The sequence below is a fragment of the Podarcis bocagei genome (genome assembly GCF_964188305.1).
Source record: "Podarcis bocagei genome assembly, chromosome: 14".
NCBI lineage: Eukaryota > Metazoa > Chordata > Lepidosauria > Squamata > Lacertidae > Podarcis > Podarcis bocagei.
In genome coordinates this window covers 45,616,079-45,642,001 of record NC_138139.1, presented here as the reverse complement: position 1 = coordinate 45,642,001, position 25,923 = coordinate 45,616,079, and the positions used below count along the sequence as shown (strand labels likewise).

Below are 25,923 nucleotides of genomic sequence, written 5' to 3'. Positions count from 1 at the left end.
TCACTTCGCCCCTCCTTTCTACCTCCGCTTCACCAGAGGCCTCACTCTTTCCACTCCCTGACGAAGTGTTACTGCTCAGCAACGGTGGAGGCTCCCTGTACACTTCTGCCCCCCTTTCCCCTTTCGATGGCAGTACCTTGGCAGCCATCTTGATTTAAAATGGCGCCCGGCATGCAAGGAACAATGAAGACTGCCACCCCTGCCTTGTGAATCCTCATGCTGAGTTTGGCAACGATATCCAGAGAGCCAGTCAATGGGAGAAAGCATACTGAATTCGCATTTCAAAATAGCACCGGGTGCCCAAATGGTAACAGTCCACCTTCCCCATATCAGGAGTCATTGTGGCAAGTCTGGTGATTATATATTGAGAGGCAGACAAACTTCTAGAGGACAGGAAGACAGACAAACTACTTTCCAAAATATATATAGTAGATTGGGTGTTCTTTTTCTATCATTAAATAGTTTTCAATTTCACTGTTCCGCAAGGGACAATGACAATAAAGATATCGTATCGTATCGTATTAAAAAAATATGCAGAATCTTTTGCAAAATGATCTAATTTCTCTGGCCACCCTTAGACTCCTTCCCAAACCTTTACTTGAATTGCATTATACCGTATTGGCCCGAATATAAGCCGCACCTGCAAATAAGCTGCACCTATAAAATTCGGCGGCTTGGGGGGAATTTGGAAAAAAAGTGCGGCTTATATTTGGGCCAATACAGTATTAGCAGATATCACTAATATATACAATGTTCATGATGTCTTAGTTTCTGTGTTTCTGGCAGCGCAGTTCTATGCCTGTCTACTCAGAAGTACGCTCCATTGAGTTTCATGGGACTTGCTCCCAGGTCAGTATGCGTACAGCAGTGCAGTCAAAGCAGTTTCTATTAACATTTTTTTGTACTGTTTCCTCCTTCAGATCTGCCTCCACAGCTGCAAAGAACCGTGGTCAGTATTTTTACGGTACTTGATATTTTTAGCTACATTCCACAATCCTTGTTATTGCATGCATTTTGTCCTCTTCTATCTCTTTTTTTAAGGAAGAAGTCATAGCTGGAAAGTATCTAAATGGTAATTGCGGACTATATTTGCATTTATTTTTAAAAATCCACTTTATAATATGAAAGAGAGTATTAACATTTTGGATTGTTTCCCCCCTTTTTAGCTCTCCTTGATATACTTCACTTTCAAAGGTAATATCTGATTAGTGTTCTTTACTGTATGGTAGAATAGTGGAGAGTGTCTTGGGCTACCTGGGAATTTGTAGAAACAAAAAAAAAATGTGGTATTTACTGTATTTTTCCGTGTATAAGACTATATTTCCCCCAAAGAAATTGTTTAAAATTGGGGGTCGTCTTATACACGGAATGTTGCAATTATTTATTTTGGGCTCAAAAAATAGGGGTCGTCTTATACATGGGAAAATACGGTAAATGGATAGTGAGATTTGTGAGTTTGGCCCAGTTTGGCCTCAAATGGGGCAAAGTCACACCAAAAACATGTTTTGGCCCATCACCTGGATTCATAATGACACTTGACATCCAAACATCAATGCTGTTAAAGGTAAATAGTACCTAGTAATGCAAACTATAGAGCTATGTTAGTATGAGGATGTACTAGTTATAGAAACATTACAATTTCAGAACAAATTATTGAATATACTTTTTTTGCTTCTGTTTTCTTCTATAGCACTAACATGTGGACAACTGACCTGCTTGACCAAATCATGGCAAGTCTCCATGCTCAGGATATTGAAATTACTTCTAGCAGCCTACAGGTTTGTATCACTCTAATATCTCTGCTACTAGAATATTTCAGTAAGGTTTGGTAGGCTGCTGCTGGTGGTGGTGAGTGGTGGAATAAAAATAAATAAACATTCCTAAACTCCAAACCTCAGCGTTGGGCAAATACCTATATGACGACGGATGACAACGTCACAAATTTGTAGGAAGCTTTTGAGTTCTTCAGAGCTCTTCATTGGAAGAACTCACAGCATAACAAGGAGGGTAGCCAGCTACTTTATACTGAGACAGACCATTGACCTATCTAACTCAGGGCTGTCTACAATACCTGGCAGTAGTTCTTCAGGATTTTAGAGAGGGGTCTCTCCCAGCCCTACCTAGAGATTGCATGCAAATTCAGAATGCTTGTCAGGATTTTGTGACAATTGGCTGGACTTTTGGAACATAACTACCTTTGTTTTGGATGTACATTTAGGAATGAAAAATTGTTGAGTTAGCTATAGAGATGGGGAAGAAATTATATTAATTTCATGTTAAAAGCCAAATCTATTGAATCTGCTCTTTCCAAACGCATTATCGCAATTCAAGGATAGATACCAGGCAGGCAAAAGCAATCAAAGGAGGGCACAGAGCAGGGCTGGTGATGGCTCCCAAGGGCCACCCAGAGATGCCTAGAGGGCCATATTTGGCCCATAGGCCCACAGGACTGAGGTTCCCCACCCCTAAGGATTTCATTGGGTTTTGAGCCTCAGTTGATGTGGTCCTCAGCCCAATTTAAAATGCCAATGAGATGACAACGAATTTAAGGTAAATTGGAAGGACTTTATTGCATATATACAGAAGCAATGTACACAGGTTAATACATTAGCAGGGTTTAGAAAATACTTGTAATTTAATTATGAATGGACCATAAGCAATTCAAATGATTTATAGCTTTTCAATGGACACATACAATGATAAACAATGGAACCAAGGAAGGGACTAGGGGGAAGTCAATTTGTTTTGTTTTGTTTTCATATTGTTATTGTTACTGCTTTTATTTTTGTTATTGTTGAAAATTAATAAAATGTTATACACAGCATAATTTCAAATGCATGGCAAGGAGAGAGAAATTGGATGAAAGTGGGTGGCAGAGAGAGAGAGAGAGAGAGAGAGAGAGAGAGAGAGAGAGAGAGAGGACTGCAGAAAAAGAGAAAAAATGAAGGAGTGCCCTGCCCACTTTTAGCTCTAGTATGTAGCCCTTGACAGATCTGGACCTGGGCCTTGGCAGAAAAAAATTGATCCTCGCCCCGATCTATGACTGTGTCACTCTTCAGTGTGCAAGTTCATAAAAAACCCCAAGGTGAATCATATTTGAATGAGTTATATCCATCCTCTCTACCCTGTTTTTCAGGTGTCTGTAAAAAATTACCTGGGCAACCTCTTATACCACCCCAAAGTGCTGCTGTCAGAGTTTCGACAGATGAATCATCCACATTTTCAAACAGCAATGAAGTATCTCTTCAGCAGCAAGCAGGAACATTTGGTAAATCGGTTTTGGTTAAAGCATGCTGCAAACTGGAGTAGTCTTGGCCTAGATTCTCTTTTACATACGCTGGTGCCATCACCGGGTGCTCCCCTTGTGACTCTACATGTCAGAGATGGAGGTCCCAGCTCCCTCCTCTGCCCCTCCAGCAGAGAGCAGAGCCTCATCATGGAAGGAGGAGGGCTTTGACCAGCCAGAAGGAGGTCTGAAAAGGAGTAGTTGGCAGCAGAGCTGAAGGCAGGGAGACTGAGATGCAGGCACAGCCTTTGGATGTGGGATCAGGTGCATCTGCCCAGAAGGAGTGCAGGTGTGCACCTGGAGTAGACCCATAGGCGAGAGAGTCCCGTGAATGAGCTCACTCCACAGGCCTTTAAAAGCTTGGCTGGAGGGGACGTGTCATCTGTTGGGACATCTTTGTAGCTTCCATTCAGTTATGAACTTCCTGGCTTGCTCATATACCTCAGAATCTTGACTTCTGGACCTTGTGCTTGCTGCTGAACCTGTGCCATTATTAGCCTGACCTCTTCCTTACTTGCAAGTCAGTGTTTATGTCATTGTGGTTTTTTGGTGGCAGCCTCATCATTACCAGTACACCAGTGCAAGTAGATAAATAGGTACCACTGTGGCGGGGAGGTAAACGGCGTTTCCGTGTACTCTGGTTTCTGTCACAGTGTTCCATTATGCCAGAAGCAGTTTAGTCCTGCTGGCCACATGACCCGGAAAGCTGTCTGTGGACAAACGCCGGCTCCCTTGGCCTGAAACCGAGATGAGCGCCGCAACCCCAGAGTCATCTTTGCCTGGGCTTAACCGTCCAGGGGTCCTTTACCTTTTTAACCCATCTAAAGAGGTGTGTGTGGCAAAAGATCTTGACTAGCTGGAACACCTGCAATGGTTTGTTGCATGACCACGTCCTATGACCAATAGCCATTGATACAGCTGCACTCTTTGATTTCAGGAGTTGGGAAATATTGTTATCGATCTGGCCGGCATAAGAGAGAGGATTTTCCAAAGTCCAGCAGGAAACAGGACATTGTTCCTCATTACTCTGGAAAGGTGCTTCCTGATGCTGAACGCTGTGGAATGTGTGGACATATTAAGCCAGGTCCTTCAGGCATCATCAATGACCTACCTGCAACGCCACACCATAGCAAGGCTCCCAAACGATCTGCAAGAAGATGCTTTTCGAAACCTGTAAGTTACTTTTCCGGCTGTAAATAATTTAAGGTAGCAAGTGGTTTTATTTTATAACATTGGTATAGAAATAACCTATATGAATAGCAAGTTATATGAATATGAATGCTTATGAATACCAACATCAGTATAGAAATAACCTATATGAATAGCAAGTCAACCAAAGCAATCCCTCAATCCTATAAAAATGTGCTGGGTGATTTAATTCACAAATATAGAATATTTTGACTAAGGGTGAGAGCAGGGTGGGGAGGGAGGGAGAATTTTGGCTGACAGGCTAATGAAAGGAAAGTCAGTCAAATCCATCCATTGTGTGCTGCTTTTCTCTTTCAGATCAACTGTGTTCAGAGACCTGTATGACAGAACAGGAGCAAATGCACAAAGGGCTCTATACGATTGGATGACACAAATCCTACAAAAATCCTACAATACCAGTGGTAGGTTGAATACCAGCAACCAACAGGGGCCATATACATCCCTTAAGGCAGTGGTTCCCAAGTGGTGGTCGGAGGACCACAGGGGTTTTGTGTAACCCACCCAGGCAGTCCGTGGCACCATTCACATAACAAAAACTACCAGAGAGATAGAAACATTTTCAAAAGTAGGAGGTCCGTGGCTTGACTCTTGAAAAACAGGGGTTCCACAGTACTTAACTAATTGGGACCTACTGCTTTAAGGGCTTACCAATGTGGCACCCATATGCCCCAATGTACTCACCTGTTCCTCATATGGTGCTTTCAAAAATCACAGGAAATACCCCTTCAAAAATTTATAATGCACAGGTGACTGCTGCTGAGTTTCTGATTGCATTGGCCCTGCCTCTTCTGCATTGACACCCCCCACCCTGCTTAAACATGCTCAAATTTCATTGGATGTCAAGTTTGGCCACCCTCCCACTCTCTCTCTCTGAACAAAGGAGGGATGAAAAGAGCTTCTCGCCAGGAGTGAATGTGCTATATTGGAACTGATCTAGGTGCCTTTTCCCCATCTGAAATATACTCGGAGTCCTGCAGTGGTTTCATGCTCTTTACTGCAGCTTGTAAAACAGTGACTGACTTTCCCCCCAAATCTCAGGCTTTTATGTACATTATTTACACAATGAATCCCGTCTGATTGGCTGATTCTGCTTCCCTCCTGGAGCCTGATTGGTCTTCTCCTGCAGGCCAATCAGTTGTTGCATTCTACGATCCTACCAGCCTAATAGGCTGGTTAACGTCCTCCTGGAGCCTGATTGGTCTTCTCCTGCAAGCCAATCAGTTGTTGCATTCTAGGATCCTACCTGCCTATTGTTCTAGGATCCAAGCTTAGTACATAACACCATCAATGGGGATTGACTAGAGGGCATTTTGTCTCTGCTCTTTTAGATACAACAGCCATTTTGTCCCCTGAACCTGAAGACTTCGCCCTAGCCTCTCACTCTCTAGGGTTTAGCTGTCTCCCATTCAGCCATCAATAGGGTTGCTGGGTCAGGAGCACCCCAGACCCTGAGATTTCAGAGCCCAAACCTGAAACCTAAGAGCAGCCTCTGGGGATGCCACAGGGGATAGCCCCCAGTGATGTCACGGTGAGCAGGCAGTTCCTGGTGATGTCATTAAGCATGACACTTGGAGCTAAGCATCAACCACAGTCTCTGAGAGCATGTCAGTGACCCTAGATACCGTAAGTCTATGCAATAATTTTCAGCCAGCTCCTTGCAAGCTGCATGCACAGTCTTCTTAATCATTCTTTTTAAAGGCACTATTGCCCACTTGGTGATTCAAGCCCTCCCTCTGCCATGAAGCAGGTGGTGGGGGAGCAGCAAATCTGGAGAATTCAGGTCAGCCCTGGCAGCCCTAGCAATCAACTGCACTCCACACATTCCATGCACTCCACGCACCCTGCTCCAGGCTACATCGGGTGTAGTGCATACCTTCTATATTTCTCTGATGAAAATAGGGATGTCCTATTCCATTATTATTATTATTATATTTTATTTTATTTATACCCCACCCATCTGACTGAGTTGCCCCAGCCACTCTGGGCAGCTTCCCACATATATAAAAATATTAAAGGTAAAGGTGCCCCTGACCGTTAGGTCCAGTTGCGGATGACTTGGGTTGCGGTGCTCATCTCGCTCTATGGGCCGAGGGAGCCAGCGTTTTCCACAGACAGCTTCCGGGTCATGTGGCCAGCATGACTAAGCCGCTTCTGGTGAACCAGAGGAGCGCACGGAAACGCCGTTTACCTTCCCGCTGGAGCAGTACCTATTTATCTATTTGCACTTTTTGGGTGTGCTTTCGAACTGCTAGGTAGGCAGGAGCTGGGACCAAGCAACAGGAGCTCACCCCGTCATGGGGATTTGAACCGCCGACCTTCTGATCGACAAATCCTAGACTCAGTGGTTAAATATTATTTTTAAAACTTCCCTGTACAGGGCTGCCTTCAGGTGTCTTCTAAAGGTTGTATAGTTACTTATCTCCTTGGCTCAGGGGTCACATAACTCCATACCCTCCAACATTTCTCTGATGAAAATAGAGATGCCCTAAGGAAAAGTGGGACATTCTGGGATCAAATCAGAAACCAGGACGGCTTCTGTAAATCTGGGACTATCCCTGGAAAATAAGGACATTTGGAGGGTCTGGTAGCTTCCCTTTGGTGTGTGTAGCCAAATGATGGCAAATGGACCTCCCTCTGCTCAAAATCCTTACTCTGACCTCTGCATGCCTCTCCTCTTCCGGCTGCTCAGAGAAAAATCCTCTTGTTTATCTTTCTGGGGGAATAACCGTGTCTTTCACGCCATGGTTTATTGTAGGCAATTGTCTAAGAATTACAAGATTGCAATGAGGTAGAAGATAATCTGTTATTGGGAAATATGTTTCCCAATGGACATATGGATTCTGGACACTGTTTCCTGGGACGGATCAATACAACAGTCTACACAGCATATCTAGATCAATGCTAGGAGCTATGGCAGGAAGAACTGCACATGAATCCAGCAGAGGGCTCCAGAGCAAAAGCTATAGATCACTGCTGGTTGAAATCTGCCCTTGGAATCAATCACCCTGCCTCCAAAGAAATGAGGAGATCTGCTCAGTTGGATTACTGTAATCCTGTGGGACTGCCTTTGAAGGAAGTTCAAAATGCAGCTGCCCAAGTTTTGACTTTAGGTTGCATATTCTGTATACTAATAGTGAACTAATTATCTAAGGGTTGTTCCTTACGTTGCCAAAATGATACCATCCCCATCAGTGCCAGGTTTATGTATAAGCTAAACAAGCTATAGCTTAGGGCCCCACTCTCTTGGGGGCCCCCCAAGAAAATTTAAAGGAAAAAAACCTAGATGTACATTTCCAAAATATAAAATAAAAAACAAATAAAATAAAACCTACATTCAGCAGCAGTGTTTTGTGTTGTGTAGGCTCCTATGATGTAAGTAATGGGCACTCAATCATTTTAAGTTAGAGCTTAATAATTATTTCACTATTAATATACTTCTTAATTGTATTTCAGTTGAACAATTACTTTGATAAAATGCATATTTTGTTATGTGCAAATGGCTTTAGATACCTATTAGGCCCATAAATTACCATATAGCATATATTCAACACACACAAAAGCGGCAATTTGTTGTTGACAAAGGACAGCTGGACATATAAAGGGCTCCACTACCTTCAGTAGCTTAGGGCTTCACCAGACCTAATTCCGGCCCTGATCCCCATGCACAAGAGTGCCTGGCGGGTATCAGCAGGCTTGTTGTGGGAGTGGGGACCCCAAGGTTTGCAAATGTACAATAAATTTTCTCCCCCCAACAAATCAGAGGGAAACTGAATACAGTGGTGCCTCGCAAGACGAAAAGAATCCGTTCTGTGATTCTCTTCGTCTAGCGGTTTTTTCGTCTTGCGAAGCAAGCCCATTGACGGATTAGCGGATTAGCGCTATTAGCGGCTTATCAGCTTATCGGAGCAGCTGATAAGCGGCTTAGCGGCTTAGAAAAAAGGGGGGGAGGAAAAGAAACCCGCAGGAACTTGCAAGACATTTTCCTCTTGCGAAGCAAGCCCATAGGAGATTCGTTTTGCGAAGCACCTCCAAAATGGAAAACTCTTTCGTCTAGCGAGTTTTCCGTCTTGCGAGGCATTTGTCTTGCGGGGCACCACTGTAGGTCATGCACAGCAGTTGCAGAATGTTTACTGACAGCTGGCCAGAAAACTGGGAGGAGAGGGCACTGAAAATGGCATGACTGGCTGGCTGGCTAGAGCCCTGAATAGAAGCACTTTTCACCGTAACATTTTGTTGCAAGGCCAACTTGTTCGTTTATAGTAGTAACAATGCTCACTTGGCTATGAGCATTTTTCTTTTGTGGTGTCCCCAGAACCGGAGAATTCTACTTCGTGGGTCAGTGCAGACAACCTGTGGATTCTAGGAAGATATATGGTTCACCTTCCACTGGAAGAAATCACAAAAATTAACCCTAATGAAGTAAGTAATGATGAAGTACTCACCTGAATATTGGTTTTGGAATATATAAGGCACGGTTGGTGTCATTCTTATGGCTCCAAGTACTACTCTGGATTTCAATCACAGTACCAGTTTGAGTTCTGAGTACACACACAGAGAGAGAAAGAGAGAGAAATATAGATATATCACTCATGAAAGAAAGCAAGATTCTAGCAGTAATCAAATCCACAGAACTGTAATGATCTTCACTTTTTAAAAAACAGTTCCTGAAGTTATAATAGGTCAAAACTGGCTCTCACACACTTTTATTGTTTAATAAAACAAACATTGAACAAAAGTAAGATCTCCTTAGGAAAACAAAATATAAATGTAGATATTTTATTTTATTATTAAAAACAGTGTTCTGTTTAGAACACATAAGTTGTTAAATCCAATTAGCCAAGGCAACAGGTCTTATCAAGAGCATTCTAAAATGCAAGACTCTTCTTTGCTGGGCAGAGATTGAGGGAAATGGGAGCAGTGGAGGGGATGTAGATAGGTATCATATGGAATATGAACATTTAGTGTATACTGCTGAGTTCAGTCCTGATAACACACCTTTAATCTCTCTTCTAATTAGATGAGATTGTTCATCAGTTATGACAATGCAACAAAACAGCTTGATACCGTGTATGATATCACACCGGATCTTTCGCTGGCTTTCTTGGAAAGAATAAATGCATCAGGATTTGATATGAGAAACACCTCAACGCTCTATAGGCAAGTCATATTTCTCAAGGTTGTATTTTTTGAAAGTTGAGCATGGTGGTGAGGAGGAGAGAGATGAGGCTAAGTGTTTCAAGGATTGTTATCAAGTCATGGGAAAACTGTTCTCTTCTGGACCCCACAGTGCTATATGATGGGTCCTCTTATTTTTATTTTATTTCATAAAATCTCTACACTGCTTGACTGTAAACAACAACAGCAGCAACCTCAACATATTTTACAAAAAAAAGAAAACAAGAAAAAAAATAAAAAAATGCAACAGTACTTTCAAACATACAAAAGTTAAAATACTAAGAATATAATTACCTCAACTTTCTAAGCACCTGGGTAGGGTTGTCTAAAGAAGAATTTGTTTTTAGCAAGTGCCGAAAAGAGTACAGTGGTACCTCGGGTTACATACGCTTCAGGTTACATACGCTTCAGGTTACACACTCCGCGAACCCAGAAATAGTGCTTCAGGTAAAGAACTTTGCTTCAGGATAAGAACAGAAATCAGGCTCCGGCGGTGCAGCAGCAGCAGGAGGCCCCATTAGCTAAAGTGGTGCTTCAGGTTAAGAACAGTTTCAGGTTAAGAACAGACCTCCGGAATGAATTAAGTACTTAACCTGAGGTACCACTGTACAGTGAAGGCACCTGGTTGATATCAATAGGGCTTTTCAAGTGTAGGTGCTGCCACACTAAATGATTGAGTTCTTACAAATGTGGAGTGGGTATTATGTGGTATCTGTAGTGGTGTCAGTTCTTCTGCTCAAAGAGATCAAGTGGCCGCATGTGGGGTAAGGTCATTTCATAGGTAAACTGGTCCTAAGTTGTCAAGGGCTTTGTATAATAATGTGGGAGAGCATTCAACCAGCCAATTGTCCCCTGCTATATGTCCTGAAGTGGTACAGTCCCAGAAGGGCTGTGTCATGTGATTTTTCTGGACATGTAATTTGATTCAAAATAATTTGCTTTGATTGGTTGCCCGATATAACAGTACCACTTATATACAGTGCGCTTAGAGTATGGAAGGCACGTTGTGTGTATTATACCCTCTTATGAGCCTTAAAGGTAAAGGTAAAGGTACTGCTGACTGGTAGGTCCAGTCGCGGACAACTCTGGGGTTGCGGCGCTCATATCCCTCTATAGGCCAAGAGAGCCGGCGTTTGTCCACAGACAGTTTCCGGGTCATGTGTCCAGCATGACTAAGCTGCTTCTGGTGAACCAGAGCAGTGCACGGAAATGCCTCTTACCTTCCCGCTGGAGCGGTACCTATTTATCTACTTGCACTTTGACATGCTTTTGAACTGCTAGGTTGGCAGGAGCAGGGACCGAGCAACGGGAGCTCACCCCATCGTGGGGATTCGAACCGCTGACCTTCTGATCGGCAAGCCCTAGGCTCAGTGGTTTAGACCACAGTGCCACCCGCTGTTGTATGAGCCTTACAACAACTCTAAAAGTGGGGGCAGCATTATTAACCCCCTAGGACTTTCTGGTTTATAACTCAGTTTCTTAACCACTGCCCTATGCTACCCAGCTGCACTGTAGTGATGGGCATTCAGTAGGGGAAGGCTGCCAACTCACTTCCACATTCTTTCATGCAGGTTAGGCTTGCTGGTTTGTTTTTACAATAGCCTGGAACAGATGGATGCCAATGTGGCCCGGGTACTGCTTCATCAAATGATTAAATGTAACCAGCTGAGGGGTTTCCAGGCTGATGTTCAGAAGGTGGGTATAGACTTTATTCTTGCTAGAATGATTGCATCACTATGGAAGGACTTTGGAAGTGACAGAAATTTGAGTTTAGTGTCATGTCATGATAGCCAGCCTGCTGGTCATTTGGTTCTGTAAAAGACTGTCCGCCCGTGCACCTGAGAACTTTGGTGGCACAGGGTTCCGAAGGACATGGAGCACCATGCCCAGACATGATAGCTGCCGGCAAACCAAGAATCCGCCCAACAAACTGCCTAGGTTGTTACATCTCTTTCCAATTCCCTCTTGGATTTAGAATAGTATATCCTTGGATATTGTCACAGATCTTCCCCTACCAGGTGGGCACAGAACATTCCTGGTAGTGGTGGACTTGCTTGCAAAAACGGCCCATTTCATATCTTGCATCCTGTCCACCAAGTAAATAGCTCACTTGTTTATCAAGCATGTATTCCACCTACATAGGCTGTCAGAAAGTATTGTGTCTGATTGAGGTTCCCAGTTTACTACACGGTTCTGGCATAGCTGATTCCATTCTACTGGATGTAGATCTTCTGCTCTCCATAGCATATCACCAACAAACCAATGGCCAGACCGAATGTACCAACACTACTCTGGAGCAAGATCTCTGCTGCTCCATTAATTACTAGCAAGACAACTGGGTAGATCTATTCTCACTTGTGTAGTTTGACTACAAGAACGCCTAGCACTCTTCCACACGGCAAACATTCTTTTTTGCTAACTACAGCTGCTGTGGTTCAATGTGGTGTGCAATCCAGGCCTTTATGTGTTTACACCTGTTGAGAATGTCTGTTTAGCAAACGTTGCTATTGATCAGAGAAACAAAGGAAAGTTAGCCTCAGAAAGCATACATGTTTTAGCTTCTGATCAGTTCTTTAACACACTTTTAAAAAAACTGTTTCAGCTCAAATCCCAACTTCTTGACATTGCCATGCAAAATCAGACGTTGAACGACACTCTTGGGTCACTCTCGGACGCAGTTGTGGGACTAACTATCAGCCAGTTGGAGTCTCTCTCACCTGAGGCTGTGCACAATGCTATTCCAACCTTAAACCAAGTCTCTGGATGGGCCAAAAGCCAGATCATGATTTTATCCAGCAAATACCTGATGTATGAAAAGGTACTTTGGGGGATGTTGTTGTAAAATGAATCTAAAATGAACTATTCAGAACTGCTCTGCATTGTACCCAGGCAATGCCAGGTAAAAGACTGCTAGTACAATATAAAGTGCAAGTGGCTCAAAAGCCTTCTGCCCACGATGTGCAAAAACAACCTTGGAGATTTTACATATAACCTATGCATACTGTCCAAATGCAGTCTTATACTCTGTTAATCGGCTGCTGTGCATTTATTTTGTTCTTCATGCAGGCTTTGTCGTTTCATAATATAAGTCAAATGGGTGCTTTGGCGACTGGGATCAGCACCCAGGCGTTCCACAACATGAGTCCCAAAGAGCTCTCTCAGGTTGTCAGAGGCGCACTGGCGCAACGTGCATCAGATTTGTCACCAGCACAGCACCAAGGGATCCTCCGGAAGGTATTTGCAGATCTTTGTGTGGGAGGAGTAGAGTTGGGGGAGAAATCCAGATCACTTGACATTTCGCACATGGGTTCGCACTTTCCAAAACGATACACCATGGGTAGGCAAACTAAGGCCCGGCGGCCGGATGCGGCCCAATCGCCTTCTAAATCCAGCCCACGGACGGTCCAGGAATCAGTGTGTTTTTACATGAGTAGAATGTGTCCTTTTATTTAAAATGCATCTCTGGGTTATTTGTGGAGCATAGGAATTCGTTCATTATTCCCCCCCCAAAAAAAAATATAGTCCGGCCCCCCACAAGGTCTGAGGGGCAGTGGACTGGCCCCCTGCTGAAAAAGTTTGCTGAGCCTTCATACACAAACAGAAACACGGGTATCCTTTCTGTCTGAATTTTGTGATGCAGTTCTCTAACCCAAAAAAGGGAATAAAATTATTGTTGTTTTTCGTTGTTGAATTTATATACTGTCCTACCTCCTGAGGGAACAAACATATCCACATTATTATTATTATTATTATTATTATTATTATTATTATTATTATTATTATTATTATTATTATTATTATTTATTATTATTATTAAAATCTAAAACAGGTAAAACATTCCATAAACAGTTTCAATTAAAGTTCTCAAGACTTTATCAGCGAGGAGCTTATCAGTGAGAATCCTATAGGCCTCCAGATGTTGTTGACTTCCACCTCACAGCCAGCATGATGTCAGTTGTAGTCCAGAACATCTTGAGATTCCTCACCCCTGGCACAGAGCATGGCTACAGGTTGTGGCCAGGTGAAAGAATGCAAACATTTCCTACTATTCAGGACAAGCTTTTGGATTAATAAAGCTGTGCAGGTTTGCTGCACAGGTAATTGACATTTTGGTTCTCTTGTTTGGAATGTGTGCATTTTTAAAAGAAATGTGTTGATTTTTCTGTCTTTTGATAATTTGATTATGTATACCCGTAATAACTCCCAGCACCCTTAACAAAGCCAGTGTGGTGTAGTGGTTAGGAGCGGTAGACTCGTAATCTGGTGAACTGGGTTCGCTTCCCTGCTCCTCCACATGCAGCTGCTGGGTGACCTTGAGCCAGCCACACTTCTCTGAAGTCTCTCAGCCTCACTCACCTCACAGAATGTTTGTTGTGGGGGAGAAAGGGAAAAGGAGATTGTTAACCGCTTTGAGACTCCTTCAGGTAGTGATAAAGCTGGATATCAAATCCAAACTCTTCTTCTCTTCTTCTTCTGCTATTCCCAGGATTCTTTGGTGGAAAACACGACTGTTTAAAATGGTACGATATTGCTGTAATTATATATTTGCAGATGGGGCTTAGGTCCCACTGAGCTCAGTCAGAAGAACTTCCAAATAAGCTATACCTTGTACTGTTGCCTTTGGGTTTGGGGCAAACTCTGAGGGAGCTGCAGCTGTTCAGTTAAAGCAAGTGATGTAAACTGGGATAAGACACTGTGGAGAATTTGCCACCGCAAGAAAATGGCCACCATCTTGGATGGCTTTAAAAGAAGTTTTGAGGCTTCATAAAGTTATCAAAGGCAACTAGCCATGGTGGCTATGTTCTACCTCCACTTTTGGAGGTAGTAACACTTCTGAACACCACTTGTTGGTGGGCAGAGCACTGGTGTGCTTTTGGGCTTCCCACAGGCATCTGGTTGGCCATTGTGAGAACATGATGCTGGACTGGAACAGCCATTGGCCTGATTCATCAGGACTCTTCTTAGCATTGCCTCTTGTGCTTCTTCTGTAGATGATCGAATCCACAGAGCCGATATCAGTGATTGCCGATATGCAAGGGGCCTTTTTTAAAGAGGTGTCACTTGTTACTTTGTGGATGGAGGAAGGACTGAACTCTTCACTGGTGAAAGACAAAGAATTAAGGCCAAGTCAGGTAACTAACAACACAAATATCTCTCAGGTATCCCCAGGGCCGGATTTAGGTTTGATGAGGCCCTAAGCTAATGACGGTAGCCCTTTATATGTCCAGCTGTCCTTTGTCAACAACAAATTGTCGCTCTTTTTTGTGTTGAATATATGCTATATGGTAGGCATAGGCAAACTCCGGCCCTCCAGATGTTTGGGACTACAATTCCCATCATCCCTGACCACTGGTCCTGTTAGCTAGGAATGATGGGAATTGTAGTCCCAAACATCTGGAGGGTCAGAGTTTGCCTATCCCTGCTATATGGTAATCTATGGGCCTAATAGGTATCTAAAGCCATTTGTACATGTTGTCATGCAACCAGTCCATGCAGAATGTAGGCACCCTATATATAGAAATGAGCAAACCAGTGATATTTTAGGGAGCAGGCTAGCAGGCAGGGCCCATTACTTACTTCATAGGAGCCTACACAACACAAAGCACTGTTGTTGAATGTAGGTTTTATTTTATTTGTTTTTTATCTTATTTTTTTGAAATGTACATCCAGGTTTTTTCCCTTTAAATTTTTTGGGGTCCCTAAGCTATAGCCTGTTTAGCTTATACGTAAATCCAGCACTGGGTATTCTTAAGTGCAGACCAGGTATGCAGAAAAATCCCAAAGCAGCCTGGCAAAAACCTGCAAGCTTCTGGGAGGTACTGAATGTCACGATGTCAGCTAAGTATAGCAAGGGAAGAAAACTGAAGTTGGGAGAGGAGACTGAAGTGATGAAAATGAGCATTCCTTTAGGGACTGGGGTTGCCCTGCAGCTAATTTGATTTCAGTACTTTCATTTCAATTTATAATTTCATTTCAGGCCTTGTTTCTGTATGAATTGTTGTCAAAGAAAACCCCTCCTCCCAACCTCTTAAGGTATGAGTGCAAATTTCACACTGACCCTTACCTTTCCATCCTTATGGTGCCACAATTGCAAGTATTATTATTGCTCTTTTGAGGTTCAGATGCCTGAAATTTCTATAGGCAGAGCATCACCATGGAAGTAACAGCACGCAGGAAGCAATTTTTCCTTTGTTCGTCCCACACCATTCAAGTGCATTTAACTGTTAATTTCCAAACTACAAAAAAGTCCAATTTTTAAAAAGTGGTTTTGTTGAGTTGGGCAACTGAGCACTTTAATGTATTTTAATCAGTGCTTTTTTCTGGGGGTACACAGGGGTATGCATACCTCTAAATATTTTGTGAATCTAAGTTTGGCCTCATTGAGGGGCAGTATTTCAATATGAGTAGGAAAATGAGAGTTCCTCTAAACATTTTTTTTAGAAAAAAGCACTAATTTTAATTACCCAACCTAAATTTACACTATGTACTTTAGTTCCACCTACAAAATAAAGATGGTCTGGATACACTTCTCAGCACACTTCCTGATCGTTATGGGACTTACATATGAGTAGACATACATAGAATTGCACTGTAAAAGGTGCCAAGTCATGTTTGGTCATATAATTACTTAACTATCTATGCTTTCTTCAAATCAGCATCAGCCAATTGGTCAAAGGAGTAACATGCAGTCAGCTTGAGAGTATGAGCACAGTCTCTTTTTTAAACACATTCAAAGTTTTTGAAAAGAATCTTCATCTGCTGTCGCCATATCAGGTAAAATGTGAAAGCACCGTAATGATTATTCTGTGTTCAACAGAAGCTAGCGCCAGGGTGGGTGGGTAAATTTCAGGCCAACACCAGCTTCTAAAGCTTTTACCATAATTTTGATACGTTTCTGCATTACTCTGAGATTTATTTATTTTTTTAATGCCCTCAAAATATTGTTTATATGTTTGCCTTCTTTCAAAATATATTTGAATATGGAATTCAAATAGATTTTGAAAGAAGTACACAATTTGGTGTGCTTAAACGGACAGGAATCGTGTTGCAACAATAAAAGGAATGCAAAAATCTGGTGGATAGCCAAATTTGGGTTTTGCACACTAGTCTAATTGTGCTTCCAAGTGGGACTTAATTTGCAAGTGAGTCATTGAGAAATTGCAAACCAGTCATTGGCCACAGTTTGTATATGGATGTGTGACTTTGGCTGGTATGTTATGTGGATGTGGTGTCATGTTATATTATGGGGATCTGGTGTTATGACCCACATCTTCATAGCAGCACATCTACACATATGTGGATGTTGTGTTATGTGCTGCTATGTTATGTGGATGTCATTAAGTGCTGTTATGTTATGTTGCATGAAGGTGTGGTATGGATAGGTACATCTGGATATTGTCCGGAAGTTATGAGCAACAAACCTATCAAGGATTATAGCTGCTGCTGCTTTTTCCATTGCTCCTCGACAATCACATATAGCTAAAAATGATTTAAGGATGTCTTTTTTGCAGATCAATTGTCTGGCTTGGAAATTTTGGATACTCTCCAATGCATCTGTGCCTCCCTATCTCTTATCAGTGCTTCCGTAAGTTCTCTCTCATGCACACCTATTTTAATAAAAAGCAAATGTACCCTTGTTGGTCCATTAAAAAGCAAAAACACAGGGTTGTTGTGGGGGATTAAATGAGGTGCGGGAGAGCCATGTATGCCACCTTGAGATTCTAGAGGGGAAAGTTGGGATATAAATGGACCACAAGCTTAACATGAGTCAACGGTGTGATGCAACAGTAAAAAAAAAGCTAACACTATTCTAGGCTGCATCAATAGAAGTATAGTGTCCAGATCAAGGGAGGTAATAGTACCACTCTATTCTGCCTTGGTCAGACCACACCTGGAGTCCTGTGTCCAGTTCTGGTTGCCACAATTTAAGAAGGATGTTGACAAGCTGGAAGGTGTGTAGAGCAGGGCAAACAAGATGATCAGGGGTCTGGAAACTAAGCCTTATGAGGAACACTTGAAGGAGCTGGGTATGTTTAGCCAGGAATAGAGGAGATATGATAGGCATCTTCAAATATCTTAAGGGCTGTCATATGGAAGAGAAAGTGTGCTTGTTTTCTCCTGCTCTTGAGGGTAGTACTTGAGGCAACTGCTTCAAGTTAAAAGAAAGGAGATTCTGACTACACATTCAGAAAAACTTTCTGACAGTAAGAGCTCTTTGGCAGTGGAACAGACTCCCACGAGAGGTGGTGAACTCTCCTTCCTTGGGGGTTTTTAAGCAGAGGTGGATGGTCATCTGCCATGGATGCTTTGGCTGACATTCCTGCCTTGCAGGGGGTTGGACTAGATGACCTTTGGGGGTACCTTCCAACTCTACAGTTCTGTGTAGAGTTCTATGAAATGCAATAAATGAATGAATGATAAATAGTTCCAAGATGGCAATGGCAGACTGAAAGAAAATACCTCTCAGATGCTATAGATTTCAGGTTACACTCATAGGATTCTGGGATAAAGAAGAAATGGCTGCTCTACATCTATAAGAGAGTGTAAGCTTTGCTTGTCACTCAGATCTGTCCCACACATTAAAGAAACACAAAGGCTCCTGGATAGACAGAGAACAGAAATAAAGATTTCTGCTGCCTGCTGTGAAGCCACAATCCTATATATCTACGTACACACCAGGGTAGGGAAAACCTGTTGCCCTCCATGTGTTGCTGGACTCCATCTCCCATCATGCCCAGTCAGCATCACCAATGGCTAAGATTGATGGGAGATGCAGTCCAACAACATCTGGTGGAACCAGACATTCTTCATCTCTGGGCCATAAGAACCCAATGTATGTCATACAGTGCCCTTCAAGGGAAAAGTGGGATACACTGCTAAATGAATTTTAGTATGTAGTGCTCTAAAGATCCTAGTTTCTTCTTCCCCAAAACTGATATTTTAAATCTTTCCTCTAGTGCTGAGTATCTGGAATCCATTTCAGGACCTCTCTGTGCCCCTTTTGTGACCAGCCTGGGGAAGCTTGAACTTGACCGTCTTGTTTCAAATAGGCAGAAGAAACAAGCAATTCTGCAAAAAGTGCAAGACTGCCTGGTAAGAATATGACACTATTTTGTTTCGTTAAAATGTGTATGTCCCACTTTGGGGTCTGCACAGGCTCTCCAAGTCTTTTATGGGCAACCCCATACAAAATAACAATTTAAAAAACATAATATAGTGGTACCTCAGGTTACATATACTTCAGGTTACATACGCTTCAGGTTACACACTCCGCTAACCCAGAAATAGTGCTTCAGGTTAAGAACTTTGCTTCAGGATGAGAACAGAAATCGTGCTCCAGCGGCACGGCAGCAGCAGGAGGCCCCATTACCAAAAGTGGTGCTTCAGGTTAAGAACAGTTTCAGGTTAAGTACGGACCTCCGGAACAAATTAAGTACTTAACCCGAGGTACCACTATATACAAAACAACCCAAACTAGCTCATTGAAGCAGCAGCAAGCCAAACAACAAAGAAAACCAGGAATGAAACTGGGGAAAAGGAACTCAACATAATACCCAGAGGAAATAAACCCTTAGGTTTTCTTAACTGTTTTTAATGGTTGTTTTCTCTATGTTTTTAGCGGTTCTTCAGAACTCATTCCATCTTTTGCTTGATCAAAATCGCACACACAAACCCCAGCACTGGCTTCTTTATTTCAGAACGGCTCGGCCATCGATGAATATGACATCGACTTGCTTGGAAATCTCATTTGCCATCTACCCCCAGAGTTTATTTGTGAGGGAATCTCGCAGGAAGCGATGGCAACAGCCCTTCACCAGTTCGGACTATGCCATCATCTCAGCGATGATCAGAAGACAGAAATCAAGCGCAGACTTATTGAATTGCATGGGTAAGAGAATAATCTGCGAGGGTTTTGCTCTGAATCTTCGTGTAAAGGTAAAGGGATCCCTGACCATTAGGTCCAGTCGTGACCGACTCTGGGGTTGCGGCACTCATCTCGCTTTATTGGCCGAGGGAGCCGGCGTACAGCTTCCGGGTCATGTGGCCAGCATGACTAAGCCGCTTCTGGCGAACCAGAGCAGCGCACGGAAACGCCGTTTACCTTCCCGCCGGAGCGGTACCTATTTATCTACTTGCACTTAGGGGTGCTTTTGAACTGCTAGGTTGGCAGGAGCTGGGACTGAGCAACGGGAGCTCACCCCATTGCGGGGATTCAAACTGTCAACCTTCTGATCGGCAAGTCCTAGGCTCTGTGGTTTAACTCACAGTGCCACCCGCGTCCCAAATCTTTGTGTAGCAACATGGAAATCAGTCTGACACTTAAAAAAAATTAATTCTGTTGTATTCATTTAACAACACACAGTATATAACCATTAATGACAAAGGACTTTCACCTTAAAGTTGATCACTTTCTTCAATCAGGACTCAGGAGAATCTCACAATTTACAGTAGAGGCATGCGGGGAAGTGGTGTCCATAGAACACATGTCTAAATAATAATTTTAAAAGATCTTATGTAAAGAAAGCAACAAAAGGGCATTTTTGCATAGCTATTGGCTGTGTTCCAGCATATGGATTTTATTGGTACATTTGCTACATCATTTATTTCGGCATTGTGGCACGCTCTGAGATTTCTTTGTTCACATCATATTCCAAAATGTATTTCCAAGTTCCCCAAGAAACTGGACAGCTGAAACCACGCGGGACGTTGGATCATTCATAGCCCTTTTGCCAAAAGCTGAATTAAACATCCTCGTGGAAAAGGTACTGTCAGAATTCTTGCTGGGGTGTGTGTGGAGTGCTTCTGTTCTCAATTCCAGCTGGCCAGTGCTGACCTTTTCCGGGATATGCCATTCCATTCCCCCTCCCCTCTACGTTTCATCCCCTTCCCCAACAGACAGTGTTCTATAGCCACTGAGCAAGTTCTGTCCTCACTGGGCTGTTTGAGTCCCACCCCCTGTACTTCTGAAAACCTTGGGGTTTCACCCAAGGCTGCTACTTCCTTTGACACACACTTGTGTTTCAATTGTGCCATTTTGGCTTCTGAAGGACCCACACTCAGGTGAGTTCACTTAATAGTATATATAGAGTCCTTGCAAGATGCAACATTTGCCTTGAAAATAATAAATACTTGCCTTTTCATTGTAATAAAATGATACATAGTGCAGAGAGAGTGGATAGAGGTACTGTATTTTTTGCTCTATAAGACTCACTTTTCCCTCCTAAAAAGTAAGGGGAAATGTGTGTGTGTCTTATGGAGTGAATGCAGGCTGCGCAGCTATCCCAGAAGCCAGAACAGAAGAGGGATTGCTGCTTTCCCTGGTTCTGGCTTCTGAGATTCAGAATTTTTTTTTCTTGTTTTCCTCCTCCAAAAACTAGGTGCGTCTTGTGGTCTGGTGTGTCTTATAGAGCGAAAAATACGGTAGTTCTCTCTCTCTCTCTCTCTCTCTCTCTCTCTCTCTCTCTCTCTCTCTCCCTCTTGAACTGCATTAGAACTTGTGGGGGATTAACTAACAAAATGAGTGGGCAATGGATTTGGGATTGACAGTAAGGAGTTCCTGCTTCCTATAGCACATCATTTATTTGTGGAATTCACTGGATTTGGATGTAGCGATGGCGGCTGACTTAGATGGTTTTAAAAGGGGGTCAGACAAGTTCATGGCTATTAATCATGACAAGCTGGACCTGCAACAAAATGTTGCAGTGTATTGCTATCTAGGGTGGCCCAATGCAAAAGAAGACAGGGCTCCTTCACCTTTCATAGTTGGCAGAATATGTTGTTTCAGCCAGTGCACCTTGTATGATAATAATAACCATCTTTATTTTGTCCCTCCCTCTCCTTAAAGTTTCCTGATATCATCTCAGAAATAGCATCAAAGATGACTGGGCCAGTTCTGCCAACTGAGGAGCTGCTCTTGGCTCAATTTGAATCTATCCACAACTCCAGCATCCCAGGGACAACACCTGATTTGACTTCTGGTAGGTAGAATGCACTCCTGGCTTTGTATAGCAGGAAAAAAATGCTGCTGAGTTTGGCTTTGTTTGTCTATTGTCTCAAATGAATATTTATACAGTGGTACCTTGGTTCTCAAACTTAATCCATTTTGGAAGTCCGTTCCAAAACCAAAGTGTTCCAAAACCAAGGCACACTTTCCCATAGAAAGTAATGCAAAAAACAACCCCTAAAACAGCAATTTAACATGGATTTTACTATCTAATAAGACCATCAATCCATAAAATGAAAGCAATGTACTGCAGTCACACAATCAAGCAATCAGTAGCTGAACTGGGTGCCACACAGCCACAAAAACAAAAAAAAGAGCAGCACAAATAAAAACGCACAATAAATAGCAAAAACAGACCTCAGCGTAACATTCAAAACAGAAGTGTGGCACTCAGAACAGAAGCATAACACTCAAAATGGAGCACGTTCGGCTTCCAAAAAAAGTTCACAAACTGGAACACTTACTTCCGGGTTTGCAGTGTTTGGGTTCCAAGTTGTTTGAGTACCAAGGCATTTGAGAACCAAGGTACCACTGTACTAGGTTTCATAAAGAAAAACAGAAAGCAAGGAGAAGTGGCTCACCAGGTGGGGTGAAGCTGCAGTATTGGCCTCCCAGCAGGTGGGGCGCTGTTGCTTACTGAGAGGGGTGAGACAGCAGGCAGGTCAGTGAGAAACCAACACTGACAAATTTGTCCATCCTTGCCTCTTCATGCATATTGTTTACATCAAAGAGAGAGGATGTGGAGTAAACCCCCTTTAGCTTCTAAAAATGTGAAGCTATTCCAGTTTGACAGATGATGAATGGATTTTTGCTAGTACGACATCAGATTTACTGTTTGTTTATTATTGACCCTTCCTCCATTGGCCCAGCAGACACAATCTTGTTAGAATGTTTTGCTGGCTTCTGTAGTTCTGTTTGATTGAAGCAAATCCTTCCTTTTGCTTCCGTTCCAAGTACAAATCTCTTTGGTACATCCTCGCTGTAATTTGCTTAGTGGGGGAAAACTCGGCTCCTAATCAGCATCTGTGATGTTCTACTTTATTACAGATAGCCCAATGCAAAGTTGCTTTCTTTTTTAGTTAAAATTGCAAAGCCACACTTTTCTAAGGGCTCGGACAGATGTTAACCGATTTTTTTTTTAAGATGTTGGCTGATGTATCCCAGTAAGTGCTAGTGCTTGGAAGCTTTTTAAGTTCAAGGGCCACATTCCCTTAAGGGCAAGCTTCTGGGGGCCATATACAAGTGGTGGGTGAGACCAGAGGCAAAAGTGAGTGGAGAAAGGAATGCAAATTGTACCTTTTTACAGTAGCCCAGTTTTTACACACACACACACACACACACACACACACACTTCTTTATCTTCCATGCATGCAAGCATTATCAGAGTATAAGGACACGTTTCCAGCCAGGCAAAAATATTGAAGTACATTACAAAGCTGGACCACCGAAGGGTGTGGCTTGGAGAGAGGGTGTATTGCAGTTACTAATATTGCACTTTTGGAAGCATTAGGATAAATGAAAACTGACTCTCCTTGAAATACGTAAAAATTGTCCAGTCTAAAAAAATATGGTTCAAAAGCTTTACTAACGGAACTTGTTCCAAAACACTCAAAATGACGTCACATCCAAATAGTTGCATCATATCATGTGCTTGTCCAAGCACAGGTACAGCATCTTTGAAATATGAAATTACTTCATCCAGAACTGAAAAACCAAAGCTCTGTCCCTCTGCACACAGCCTGCATTCCAGCCTGAGGCTGTGTTCCTGGAGAGGGAGTCATTAGCACAGAACAAAGACTGACTTTAGATCAAATGAGAAAGATATTCAGTTGCAAATCTCCATTTTGTGTGAGTTGAACACCTCATGACAGAGGAGCAGAGATAGGTACATTCTTAGTTAATTATCAGTTGTAAGGGTCTCTGCTGCCCTTGCTTAGCTTCAATCACTCGTGCCGCCTTGCCCCTGTGGTTGAGGGGGCCAGGGTTGAGCCGGATCAGCATGCCATGCGTTCACCCCCTCTAAGCATGCACGCATGACATTAGCATGCCCTGCAGTGCGCTCGCATACCCCATTGCGTGCTGATGTCCCTTGCGCATGACGCAGTGTCACTTGTGCACAGCTACCACAGAACCTTGAGGGGGCCCAGCCCCTTATTTAAATTTTTCAGGGGGCTGGCCCCCTAGCTCCCCTCCTGCTTAGCATGCCTGGCTTCAATGGACTTTTACAATGTTACACCTTGTTGCAAAACACATACAAAGTTATTTTCCATTTCAATGTACTGTACAATTACAGTGGTACCTCAGGTTACATACGCTTCAGGTTACATACGCTTTGGGTTACAGACTCCACTAACCCAGAAATAGTGCTTCAGGTTAAGAACTTTGCTTCAGGATGAGAACAGAAATCGTGCTCTGGCGGCGCGGCAGCAGCAGGAGGCCCCATTAGCTAAAGTGGTGCTTCAGGTTAAGAACAGTTTCAGGTTAAGTACGGACCTCCAGAACGAATTAAGTACTTAACCCGAGGTACCACTGTATACTTAATGGTTTGGTCTGGGGAGAGTCCCAAGGGCCAGGCAGGGAAGCCTGGAGGGCCAAATTTCCCCCCAGGCCAGAGGTCTCCCATTCCTGGCCTAAGCTATCTCAGCCTAACTTATTCAATGTAGGCAATAGCTGAAATCCAAATGCGCTTGGGATATCCAAGGTAAAAACTCTCGCACATGGAGCCCTGTAAGACGAAGTTTAAGGTGATCCTCTCTCCCCCCAGAGAAATAGAAGTGTCAAATGAAACATCTGCACTGTGGTAGTAACCTGCCTTGTAATGGAAGTTGTTGCTGCCCCCCACCCTGCCCAACATGGCAGTAATCTTGCAAAAGATTAGCATTACGATCTAATTACCGCTTAGCATTACAGTCAATGAGTTTTGGTCGGTGATTAACCTCTCTGCGAATATATCTTCTTCAGTACCAGATTGCGCAGACGTCATGGCACCTTCCTCAGAGGAGATTATGAAATTATCAGAAGCCAACATGTTCTGGTCAGCCCAAGAGCTGGCCTGCATGGATCCGGGCACTTTCGCCAAGACTGTGGAATTCCTTGGCTCTGTGGTCCGTTTCGACACCTCTCAGCTTGCTGCGCTGAAAGAGAAAGCTAAGGAGGTACCTATGAAGCGTTTTTTTTTTTTTTTACCAAACTTCCTTAGATGTGCATTTACTTGAGCTTGAGGGTGGTTAGTGGGGTCAAGTGATTCCCGCTTTGAGCAGCAGATGTATAATAAAATACTGTTATATAAAATACTCCCAATCTCTGCTGAGCAGCAGCAAGATTCCACAGGGGTTCCTGGCGCTAACCCAGGGTTGTGTTTCAATGGGAAAATTGAGGCACACCAGAATCTAGCATCTTTAGGAAATATGATTTATTGGGCACATATTTACGCCTAAACCTTTCAATAGAGGGAGGGTGCAATGGCGCATCGGCCCTCTCTCTCCCTAGGTTCACTGTGCCAGGCCTCTGTTTCCCTTTCTCTTAGGTGAAATCCCCAGTGGAGAATGAATCACGAGTGACATTGGGTTTTTCTTTTGGGGAAAAAGGTTGCAAACAAACTTTATTATAACAGATGTAAGCAAGGAGTTTTGCTTCTTCTTCTTCCACAGAAATGTAACAAACAGTGCTGTTGCTTTTTGTTAAAACGTATACTGTATCAAGTTACAGATAGGTAGCCGTGTTGGTCTGCCATAGTCAAAATAAATTTTTTCCCCCTTCCAGTAGCACCTTAAAGACCAACTAAGTTAGTTCTTGGTATGAGCTTTCGTGTGCATGCACACTTCTTCAGATACACTGAAACAGAAGTTGCCAGATCCTTCTATATAGAGAGAAGGTGGGGAGGGGTATTACTCAGAAGGGTGGTGGGAATGGGAGATTGGCAGATAGCTGAGATGAGCCTGTTGACGACTCTTAACGACTGCAATAGGTTTTAATTTTTTATTTTGTCTCAAGTTATACGCTCTCTGCTGTTCAGGCTTAAGGTTACTTTCTTTTACACATCTTCCATAGATCAGACTTCTCCACACACACTTCAGGAACTTAGGTTTTTAACTGGTCTGTTTCCCTTACAGACCTCCAAATCCTCCTTGGCCTCAGAATCACTACTACCCCTTTCCTATCAGAGTATTCCCTCTGAGGATCCTTTTTCCTGTGAACATCGTGTGGGGCTGTGTCTTGTCTATTTTTAACAGTGTTCTGTGATTCAGAA

The 25,923-nt window shown here is 43.0% G+C and overlaps 2 protein-coding genes across 2 annotated transcripts in view; one reads left to right on the top strand and one right to left on the bottom strand.

The window, feature by feature from the left end:
- The window catches only part of IGSF6 (immunoglobulin superfamily member 6), a 35,523-nt gene extending 26,567 nt beyond the window's left edge, over positions 1 to 8,956 (bottom strand). Inside the window, exon 1 of the mRNA XM_081169750.1 lies at positions 8,938 to 8,956. The gene's annotated coding sequence lies outside the window, so the exon portion shown is untranslated. The remainder of the gene's footprint in view (positions 1 to 8,937) is intronic.
- The window catches only part of OTOA (otoancorin), a 44,126-nt gene that overhangs the window by 3,060 nt on the left and 15,143 nt on the right, over positions 1 to 25,923 (top strand). Inside the window, exons 2-22 of the mRNA XM_081169811.1 lie at positions 921 to 949; positions 1,042 to 1,072; positions 1,167 to 1,194; positions 1,691 to 1,778; positions 3,137 to 3,268; positions 4,224 to 4,459; positions 4,793 to 4,896; positions 8,808 to 8,914; positions 9,513 to 9,652; positions 11,242 to 11,365; positions 12,273 to 12,488; positions 12,737 to 12,904; positions 14,662 to 14,802; positions 15,648 to 15,703; positions 16,327 to 16,444; positions 17,182 to 17,255; positions 18,628 to 18,763; positions 19,369 to 19,559; positions 20,340 to 20,433; positions 21,516 to 21,648; positions 24,642 to 24,829. Of these exons, the coding sequence (XP_081025937.1) occupies positions 921 to 949; positions 1,042 to 1,072; positions 1,167 to 1,194; positions 1,691 to 1,778; positions 3,137 to 3,268; positions 4,224 to 4,459; positions 4,793 to 4,896; positions 8,808 to 8,914; positions 9,513 to 9,652; positions 11,242 to 11,365; positions 12,273 to 12,488; positions 12,737 to 12,904; positions 14,662 to 14,802; positions 15,648 to 15,703; positions 16,327 to 16,444; positions 17,182 to 17,255; positions 18,628 to 18,763; positions 19,369 to 19,559; positions 20,340 to 20,433; positions 21,516 to 21,648; positions 24,642 to 24,829 (2,534 nt within the window). The remainder of the gene's footprint in view (positions 1 to 920; positions 950 to 1,041; positions 1,073 to 1,166; positions 1,195 to 1,690; positions 1,779 to 3,136; positions 3,269 to 4,223; positions 4,460 to 4,792; positions 4,897 to 8,807; positions 8,915 to 9,512; positions 9,653 to 11,241; positions 11,366 to 12,272; positions 12,489 to 12,736; positions 12,905 to 14,661; positions 14,803 to 15,647; positions 15,704 to 16,326; positions 16,445 to 17,181; positions 17,256 to 18,627; positions 18,764 to 19,368; positions 19,560 to 20,339; positions 20,434 to 21,515; positions 21,649 to 24,641; positions 24,830 to 25,923) is intronic.